The sequence below is a fragment of the Priapulus caudatus genome, unplaced genomic scaffold, assembly GCF_000485595.1.
Source record: "Priapulus caudatus unplaced genomic scaffold, Priapulus_caudatus-5.0.1 Scaffold1532, whole genome shotgun sequence".
Taxonomy (NCBI): Eukaryota; Metazoa; Priapulida; class Priapulimorpha; order Priapulimorphida; family Priapulidae; genus Priapulus; species Priapulus caudatus.
This window is the reverse complement of record NW_014578593.1, coordinates 37,841-48,927: the sequence shown is the minus strand read 5'-3', so window position 1 is coordinate 48,927 and position 11,087 is coordinate 37,841. Positions and strand designations below refer to the sequence as shown.

The following is an 11,087-nucleotide window of genomic DNA, read 5'->3' as shown; positions in this document are numbered from 1 at the left end:
CACACGACCCTAACTCTCACCTCACACACACGACCCTAACTCTCACCTCACACACACGACCCTAACTCTCACCTCACACACACGACCCTAACTCTGCCTTCCTCTCACCTCACACACACGACCGTAACTCTGCCTTCCTCTCACCTCACACACACGACCCTAACTCTGCCTTCCTCTCACCTCACACACACGACCCTAACTCTCACCTCACACACACCCCTACCCGTATCTCACCTGCCCCTCTAGTTTGGTGCGCGCGTCACACTTCTCATGGTTGCTGATTCTCAGCAGTGCGTCGGCATGCTGCGTCGCTCGCCGCAGACGCTCGATCATGTGGAAGCGTTTACGCGGTTCCGTGTTCGACTCAGTCTTCAGCTGCATAGCGTAGCTCCACGCCCGCTCAGCGCTGATGAGGGGCACATACAGGAACCTGGTGGTAAAACACAATGCTGATGAGGGGCACATACAGGAACCTGGTGGTAAAACACAATGCTGATGATGTGTGTGTGTGTGTGTGTGTGTGTGTGTGTGTGTGTGTGTGTGTGTATGTGGTACATTACACTAGGTGACTTACATCTATGGTAGATGACAGTAGATCCTCCCCGCCAGCCTTCCCTGACGCTAATCTCATCTGCATGAGGTCACTGAGAGCCGACTCGTCTCCTATGTTGTAGGCGCAGTAACGGATGTTAGGTAGCAGCTCTTCTACTCTCTGCTGGTACAGCTGCCTCAGATCCTCAGTCAACATGGATCCTAGCTTCTCATAGATAGTCCTAGTCACCAACAGACAGAGACCAGTAAGTGTATGTCACCAGCAGACAGAGACCAGTAAGTGTATGTCACCAGCAGACAGGGACGAGTAAGTGTTTATACCCTGCGTGGCATTACCGAGGGCTTGCTATGCACTGCATCACAGGAGAGACTCTGATGCTATGATAGCGATATGATAACAGGTTCCAGCCTGAGACCTAGCGACTATTACGACATTACAGCCATATTTATATTCCTAGTTATTACTGGGAACACTTCTTCCTACCTGGCTTTCTGGAATAGTTCCATCGCTTCTTCCCATTTTTGAAGTTCAAAGCTCAGCGTTGCTTGCATGGCTGCGTGATATGCCTGCAATGACATATTGTCATGATGATGGTACTTATACTCCCTCTCACCTCCCACACACGACAGTGACAACACTAACTCTCACCTCACACACACGACCCTAACTCTCACCTCACACACACGACCCTAACTCTCACCTCACACACACGACCCTAACTCTCACCTCACACACACGACCCTAACTCTACCAGTTGTTCTTGCATAATAGCTTACAGTTGCGTTTATATAGAGCCGTAACGGTCTGTCTTGTGACAACCATCTGTGATTACCCGTTGTAAATATCTTAAACTGTTTGTTTGATTGGAAATTGAAATACATGTACATATGATAACCAAGAGTATGGTAACTGGATTAACTATGCGATGCTTATTTTACACGATCTTATAGTTTATTAGGCCTACTGCCTCCCCCTGTTTTATATGATGTTCAGTAATTGTTTCACTCTTACGTTATTCAGTATTCAAATGTATTTTACATTTACAATAAAATTGATTGATTTTACGCTTACAATAGTGTGTTTAAACATGTATTACGTTATTCAGTAATGCCCATAAGGACCCTCAAAAAGGCATCAATCTCACCAAACAGTGAATTTGCAGTGATCACAAAAGTTTCAGTGTAGATTGTATGGCTTTCTGGTTTCCAGTTAAAGGAATAACAGTAGCGACCGGGGGCTCCGCTCTCCCACGCTAATGTTACACTCGTGAGAAAAGAAGTTGACCCGACCACACATGGTCCTTTACGGGCTACTATGAAAAATTATGTGACAGTGTTACGAACAAATACTACTGTTACAGTAGTTTTGAGCTGGAAAAATCTCAGTTTATGAAAGCAAACTATATTATTCATTTTTAAAGCAAAATATCGAATTTAAATGATGTACTTGGGTTTAACATAAATATCTGTGTACAGAAACTAAACATCAACACTGGTGTGCAGTATGTTTCCCCAGTCACACGCTAGCCTTTAAAAAAAAAAGATGTTAGAAACTGGGTGAAATTGCTCAAAGTTACCTGAAAGAAAACAAGGCGTACTATAACGTAGACCTGTTTGAAATCGTGGCATTTAAAAAAAAAATCTAAAAGAAAACTGATTGCAGTTTTGAATTTCTCATACTTCAATTAAGTTAAAAACACTTGACAGTTATATAGAATATTTATATTTAAAAATCACCCCGGTTGCTAGGGGACGCCGTTTTACTATTTATTCAGTATTTCTTGATATCAAGAATTCGCAAATAATTATTTATATCAATAAATCGAATTGTTGATATCAAGAAATAGAATTCTTGATATATCAAGAATTAATTCTTGATATCAATAAATACTGAATAAATAGTAAAACGGCGCCCCATAGGTTGCTAATTGACATGTACATGTATGTAACCTGCTGGCAGAAGGGACTGCAAATCACATCGCTCTCTCGCTCTGTGACACATTATGTAATGAAGTCATGAAGTTAATCGTCTAACACATTAACGGGACGTCAAAATGTTGGAAAAAATTAATTTGTGATATAGCCTACATCAAATCTGCTTAACGGCTTATCACATAAACAGCAAATAGGCCCGGCAAATAGTACGGTCGGGCGAATAGCCAGAATACATCCTAATAAGAATACATCCTATAAGCCTAATAAGATAGGATAAGATAAGATAAGATAAGAGTTTATTTTATCACTTTCAATATAGCAAATACAAGGATTTTTTAACAAAATATAAATAACGTGCAGTGAAGGGATGGCGAAAAGACCATACAGTCTGAGTCATCAAGTCAGCCAATCTTTAGAGAAATTAATTAAGTGTAAAGGCGTCTGTCATAAGAATACGATGTATGATGAGAAATATTTGAACCAAATGTTTGTAAGGTAACAATAAAACAAAAGCAAAATTGAACAGGAAATAGAACAAGCAGCAGACATGAATTGAATATACAAAATATGTTGGAATAATCAGTACCGGTACAGTACAGTAATCGAATATTTACATGCTAATAAAGAATAACAATAATAACAATAAAATAAATAAAAAAACAAACAGAACGGTTTTTCAAACTGAACATACATAGAAATATAGCATGATATAGAAATATACTTATCAAGAATGTATATATAAAGCAGTCACATATGATATATGAGATAGGAAAATAATGAATTGTAAGCATATAATGATATATATAACACTAACAGTGTTTAACACCTTTACATACGTTAGATTTGACAATTAATAATTAGTTAATTACATGAGTAATCAGTATCAGAGTACAGTAAGCAGTAGATTGGCCCGACGGTCGGGCGAATAGTCAGTAGCAATTAACATACACACCCGACGGTCGGGCGAATAGCCTAAAAAATAAAAAATAAAATAAATATTAGCGCAGAAATTGAAATCCCGAAAAATTGACACAAATTTCCCAGATCCCAGACAATTTTAGAGGGTCTTTCCCACGTCCCGATGGACTTCTGTTCCCGAATCACGGAAAATTTATCTCACATTTCCCAGTTCCCAGCTAATTAAAATGGCCAATCCCGCGTCCCGAAAATACCCGTTCCCCCCCTCATACAGAGCAGAGTAGCTAATACATGCTGCCAGTCAGCAGCCCTGTAACTCACAACCACCTACGTTTAATACATCACACTTAGCTGCTTGTTACCCAGTCTATAGAATAATTTTGTTTGGAGGTAATGGTAGTAATTTCTCTTCAGATTATGTTTTGTGATGACATGAAATCTGATGCCACTGTTATGAGGTGTTAACGGGTGTTGTGAGGTGTTACCAGGTGTTGTGTGTGTTCTACTCCAGGATCTGATGCCACTATTGTGAGGTGTTACCGGGTGTTGTGTGTGTTCTACTCCAGGAGGGCGGCTTCTACAGTGCTGAGGACGCTGACTCACTGGCCACAGCAGACGCTACAGAGAAACAAGAGGGCGCTTTCTGCGTGTGGACCGATGACGAGGTCAGACGGTTGCTGTCTGCTCCCGTAGATGGAGCCACTGATGGTATCACACAAGCAGATGTCTTCAGTAAGCATTACGGCGTGGAGAAGGCTGGCAACGTTGATCCATTACAGGTGCGTGTAACCCTGCCACTTACAACTACAGATGTATGATGCAGATATGTATGGAAGAGTTTGATTACATACTTACCATTGCAACATTGTAATCTAGTCTTGTCATGTATTTGTATAAGCACATGTGGCATTATCTGCTCTTAGTATTAAGCTGGGTTTACACTGATGATTTTGAGTTGCCGAATTGCCGAATTGTACAAACTTGGCAATTTGGCAACTGACAATCGGCAGTGTAATCGCAAAAGTTGCGCGTCCAACCTATCGATAGCAGCGAGTTGGGAGATTGGAACATGGAACATACGGAGTAGGCGAGTTGGACGTTTTTTTGCCAAGTGGCCAATCAGAGAACAGCAATTAGGGGTGTGTCCCTCCACCCAGAAGGAGACCATTTGCTTGTGCGTTTCTGCGGCGTGTAGGAAATGGTATTTGAGGTACCTTTGAGTACGTACATGTACAGCTTTGAGTACGTACATGTACAGCTTTGAGTACGTACATGTACAGCTTTGATCCCATCATCTCTAAATACCTCCCATCATGTCTCCCATCATCTCTAAATACCTCCCATCATGTCTCCCATCATCTCTAAATACCTCCCATCATGTCTCCCATCATTGCTAAATACCTCCCATCATGTCTCCTTTCATCTCTAAAGCGCCATGCACTGCTAGAAATGTAAACAAATATTAAATGTAAATTAAATGTAAACCACCACTGACACTTGCACCTACCTTAGGGCGTGTTTGTTTGGTCGGATCCACGGATCTCGATTCAATGGATTCGTTGATCTGACTCTTTGTTTGGTCGGACCCACGGATCTTGATCCACCGAACCCGACCCTGCTAGCGAGGTGGATCCGAACGGGATCCAATATGGCGGCCTGCGCCTTAGCCAATCACAGCTTGTTCTTTGTTATGAACCATCCCGTGATAGGTCACAGCGAAACATGAACCGGTGAAAGTGAGTTTGCGTTTGTTTGGTCGGATAAGGATCACATGATCGCGATTCGACGGATTCGTTCCAAGCAAACGCGCCCTTAGACGCCATAGCTAGGGTAAAATTTGAGCAAAACAAGGTGGTGGTGGGTGAATTTTATCCGGACTAAAAGAGGTTCCGGACCATCAGTGTCCGGAAAATCGGTGGTGTACCTGTATACTATACATCATTTGATTAGGTTGTCTATCTCACTCACTAGCTGAGGGATTTCATGTAAACATATAGTTCATCTTGTCTTTCTACCCTGCACCAACAGTTCCCTATTGTTCCAGTGGGAGACGAAGAAGGAGAAGCTGGAGTCTCAGGGTACGATCATCCTGAATGCGTTGATGAAGGGCACAGAGGTGCGGACGGAGGCTGACACGATGCCGGATGACGACTGCATCTCCAAGTGTCACACGATGCTCACAGCATCCTACGATGGCGTCCTCGGTGGCTTCAACAAACAACCAAAGTTCCCTCAGCCTGGTCAGTAGCGCCACCTAGTGTTCCACTTACAGGCTCGTGTTCACTGCAAATGACTTGAGGGTCAAGAAGTTCAAAGGTCAAGAATCTCTCTGCTCAACGGGTGTCGGGATGTTCCATTTGTCTGGGTTCGTATGCTGAAATATCTGTTTGATTTCACAGTGAATTTTAACTTCTTGTTCCACGTGTACGCGCGTGACAACACCACACAGACAGGGAGGGAGGCACTAGAAATGTCTGTCAACACACTGCGGATGATGGCCAAGGGTGGAATACATGATCACGTCGCTCAGGTATGGCTGTCCTTCACTCACACTCACCCTCACTAGCCGTGGTTGCCTTACCTGGTGTACCTATCTATGTACACTGACCATAAATGCACTGTTGTGTATCTATCCATGTTTGTAACAAATAATAAGTGTTAGAAATTAAATGCTCTTGGTATGATGAACGAAGGGCCTTGAGTAAAAGACCCTTCTTTGAAGCATCACTTGCCTTGTCTTAAAGAGAACAATAAAGCTTAGCTTGTTCAAGTCCCTAACGTGAGCGTGTAATACGTGACGACTATGTCTGCCATCTACTGATGTTCTGATGTTGAGTGGGGGTTTCCCGTTGTTGTGGCAGGGCTTCCATCGTTACTCGACTGACCGACAGTGGCACGTGCCACATTTTGAGAAGATGTTATATGACCAGGCGCAGCTAGCCGCATCATACACTGCTGCATACCAGGTACGGTGCTGCCCCCTGCTGCTGACGATACACACTACAGTGCTGCCCCCTGCTAGTGTAAGACTGTGGCGGTCATAGTGTGTATTCCATATCAGAATTTTCTCATTCTTCCTTCGCACTCACTCTATCACACACACACATGCTTGTAGTTGCACAATCGCTGACTCACCAATATTATTTTATACACAGATAACTAAGAAGGAGGAATTTGCTGAGGTGGCACGTGACATTCTACAGTATGTATCCAGAGATCTCAGTCACAAGGTGAGTAATACAGGAGGGGGGAACGGGGGGGTACATTCCCACTTTCCCAGCAAAAAAACACCCCATATCCCAGTTCCCAGTAAAATAAAATCCCAATTCCCAGTTCCCAGGAAATTATGTAGACATGTTTTAAGAAATTCAGTAGTTTAGGTTTTCAAACACTACATAAACACTATATTTTCCGTATTTTCTTTCTTTTCCATCGCTGCCAACTCACCCTTTGCAGCCATGCCGATAACTCCGACAACTAGGTGGCAGCACGTTACGGGGTCAGGGGTCAACAATGTTGTGGAGGAAGTCGATGTAGATTATTTGTTGAAAAGTGATTTCTTATCACATGTCCTCGCTTATTTTGGCATGCGAAATATTTTTTACAGATGGACTGGTTTAAACCACTTACTGCTACGAACGCAGTGTGTGAGCAGTGAGAGCGTTTCGTTGCTGTGCAGACTCGAGCACGGGTAACGAAACGTAAACACTGCAAGTTGTGCTCATAGTCATAGGGTCTATGTCCCCCAGGCCAGGGTACTGCCGGAACGTACCCTGGGTACGGTCAGGTATACCGGAACGTACCCTGGTAACTATTTGATATGGTTAGGGTTAGGATCAGGGTTAGGGAGTAGGCGTAGGTGACTCCCTAGACTCGTTAGTGGAGTAGGCGAGGTACGGTCCGTCATATTAATTATTAGATATAGTACCAGGGTACATTCCGGCAGTACCCTGGGGGACATATAGACTCTCTCAGCGCAAGTTGTAACTAGACTAGAGCTGGCCTGGCAGCACTGTCAGTGTCTTATCTGCCCTTTTCTAGTTAGACTTAGCACGACAAGGGTACGGTACAAACAGTATTAGCACGAATATATATATATATATATATATTATATATATACATAACAACTACGCTCATTTTCTCTTGATAAAGTACATGTTGCATGTCATGTATCACACATATGACATATGTATGTAGAGGTTGTCTGTGGAAAAACAGAAGCACAATATGGAACGTGTGGGTGTGATGTTTAGTTTGTGGTGCTTTATATGTTAACACCTAGTTGTAATTGCAGGGTTTACGAGCTTGCAGGCGTCCGTACATCCGCTGCTGCTGCAGTCACTGCTGTGAGAAACATGGCGTCTGCTGCTAACACCGGCCGGCCGACCAATCGTCTCGCCCAAGAGAAGTCCCCCTACCTCCTACAACATGCGTCCAATCCTGTCGACTGGTACATCTCATGTTTGACTACATGAATACGTTAATGGCTTCATTTATGGTGTGTAATTGCTGTAGCAGTGAATGAATGTTTCATACACTGTGTTACAATGGTTTTGATTTCTATGAGCAGGTATCCGTGGGGAGCCGAGGCGCATGAGAAGGCCAGGCGGGAGAACAAGCCAATCTTCCTGTCGGTCGGCTACTCTACATGCCACTGGTGTCACGTGATGGAGCGAGAATCGTTCGAGGACGCTGACATCGGCGCCATGATGAGCGACAAGTTTGTCTGCATTAAGGTGGATCGCGAGGAGAGACCGGACATCGATCGCATGTACATGACCTTCATACAGGTGTGTGCATAGGTACGTGCGTGCGTGCGTGCGTGCGTGCGTGCGTGCGTGCGTGCGTGCGTGCGTGCGTGCGTGTGTGCGTGCATAGGTGCATGTGTGCATGTGTGTGCGTGCGTGCATAGGTGCGTGTGTAGGTGCCTGCGCACGTGCGTGTGTGCGTGCGTGCGTATTTGTGTGCGTGGGTGCGTGTGTGCGTGCATGCTTGGGTGCTTGTGTAGGTGGTGTAGTTTATATATATGATATATATTTCTATACGTGTCTAGTAATGGGTTTCCAGTACTGTCGTTTGTTCATTGAGGTTATTAACGTACGTTCTGTGCTTATGACTCATCACTAGGCTACGTCAGGGCATGGTGGATGGCCGATGAGTGTCTGGTTGACCCCTGACCTCAAACCTATTGTTGGAGGCACGTATTATCCACCGAACGATCGCTACTTTGGCCAGCCAGGTTTCAAGACGATCCTTCAGCGAGTTTCGTCCATGGTAGGAGCATCACCTCATTATATCAATAGATATACAGATGTTTATCATGCATTAGCTATGTATTATGTAACAGTATGTGTTTGGTTACAAGTTTGGTTAGTGGGTAATATAGAATGTATTGGCTATGTTAGTGTGAATAATTGTCAAGTTCTTTGTTGATAATTATTAGCTCATCTGACATAGTCAGATGCAGCTTGTAGAATCGCACGATCGTCCGTCCGTCCGAGCGTCCGTCAACAGTTGGGCACAAAGCACCGCAGAGGTTACGAAGATCAGGAAAAGTCACTGCATTTATGCATGACCAGCGCAAGAGAACGTTAGCAAGAGCAAAAAAAGTCGATGAAGGCCAAACTTAAAAGAATGTCAGTTTTCTAGATTTAGGTGGCTAGAAAAATCTCATGAACTCAATCAATCTAACCAACAATACTGACTTAAGAAAATTTCCCTGACCGCCTTCTGTATAGCCCAATTGTCCATCAATGCATTGTGTTTTACCCAACTAGGTTCCTGTAGTCCCCTCTCAGCATTGTGTTTATCAACAGTTTCCTGTATTTTCCTTCATCAAAACAATTGGGGGTTTTACCACCAGGTCCCTGTAGTTCCCGCCTCATCAGCATTGGTGTTTTACCACCAGTTCCTGTATGTGCCCTCTCATCACATTGTGTTTACCCCACCTGTTCCTGTAATGTGTCCCTGCTTCAATCAGCAAATTGTGTTTTAACCCAACCAGGTTCCTATGTGCCTCCTCATCACATTGTGTTTTACCACCAAGGTTTCTGGGGTATGTGGCCCCTCTATCAGCGCTGAGGCGCGTCGTGGAGTGCTACGCTATGCCAGCTGAAACCTGAGTCGAACAAACGAACCGCGTAACGCTTCCAACATTATCGATTGCGTCTGCGCGATTCAAACGCAGCAATGCCGACGCACTGCTAATCAGCAACCATGAAATGTGAAAACCGCGCGCTTGACCAAACTAGAGGGTCAAGTTGAGAATACGGGTTAGGGTGTGGGGAGCTTAGAGTTAGGGTCTGTGTTTGGGTGAGTAGCGAAGGCAGATTAAGGTCGTTTGTGTGAGATAGAGGGAAGGCAGAAAAAGTTAGGTCGTGTGGGAGTGACGAGAAGCAGAGTCTAGGAGTCGTGTGTGTGAGTGAGAGATAGGCAGAAGTTTTTTTAGGGTCGTGTGTTGTGATGAGAGTGAAGACAGAGTTAAGGGTCGTGTTGTGAGGTGAGAGTTAGGCGTGGCGTAGTGAATATAGCGGTCGTGTTTGTAGGTAAAGTTAAGGGTCTGTTGTTGAGTGAAGTTAGGTCGTGTGTGTGAGTGAGAGTTAGGGTCGTGTGTGTGAAGTAGATAGGTCCTGTGTGTGAGGTAAGAAAGTTTAGGGTCTGTGTGTGAGGTGAGATAGTGTCTTCACTGGTCCATGTGTGGGAAGTAGAGGAAAAAAGTTATAAGTAACGCAAATCAATCATGAACAATAAATTCATTGGCAGCAATATCACCAAGCAATTGCCAAGCAACGCTGAGCTTTGAACTTCAATAAAATGGAAAAGCCGGATGAAATATTCAGAAAGCCAGGTAGGAAGAAGGTCCTCAATAATAACTACGAATCTAAATAAGCTGTAATGTTGATAAGTCTCTAGTCTCAAGTCCCTGGCCACACCTGTAATCATATCGGCTATCAATGGAATCAAGTCTCTCCCTGTGATGCAGTGCATAGCAAGTCCCTCGTAATGCCCACGCAGGATAAACACCTACTCGTCCTGTCTGCTGTGACAATACAACTTCCTGGTCCTGTCTCTGGGACATAACTACTGGTCCGGTCTGTGTGACTAGATAATCTAATTGATAAACTAGGATCCATGTTGACTGAGATCTGAACAGCTGACCCAGAGATAGCCAGAACTGCTCCTAAACATCCGTTACTCGCGCACTACAACATAGAAGATCACGCAGTCCGCCCTCAGTAACTCCCATTTGCAAAGATGAAAAATTAGTCGTGCAAGGGGGAATGCTGGTGGGAGGATCTACTGTCATCATACTCTATAGACGTAAGTCACACTATGAATGTAACCCACACTACATCACGACACACACACACACACCACAACACAGCCCACCACCTCTCCTTACACCACCACAACACCCAGCCACCACACACACACACATTATATATACACTACAGCACGAGCCACACACACTACACATACACACACACACACACACACACACCACAACACACCCATCTTCACAGGTATTTATAATACACACACAAGCAACACACACAACATCACACATCGGGAATCAGGCTTGGCGGGAGGATCTAAAGCTGTCATCTATCTAAAATAATATAATTCCACCTAGAAGAAAATTTACCACGTACACTACAAACACACACACGAAATCTCAGCAG

At 44.1% G+C, this 11,087-nt stretch overlaps 1 protein-coding gene across 1 annotated transcript in view; it reads right to left on the bottom strand.

The window, feature by feature from the left end:
- The window catches only part of LOC106816922 (signal recognition particle subunit SRP68-like), a gene marked incomplete in the record, with an annotated part of 21,913 nt that overhangs the window by 8,260 nt on the left and 2,566 nt on the right, over positions 1 to 11,087 (bottom strand). Inside the window, 2 exon segments of the mRNA XM_014821564.1 lie at positions 576 to 773; positions 1,037 to 1,119. Coding sequence (XP_014677050.1) covers positions 576 to 773; positions 1,037 to 1,119 — 281 coding nt within the window.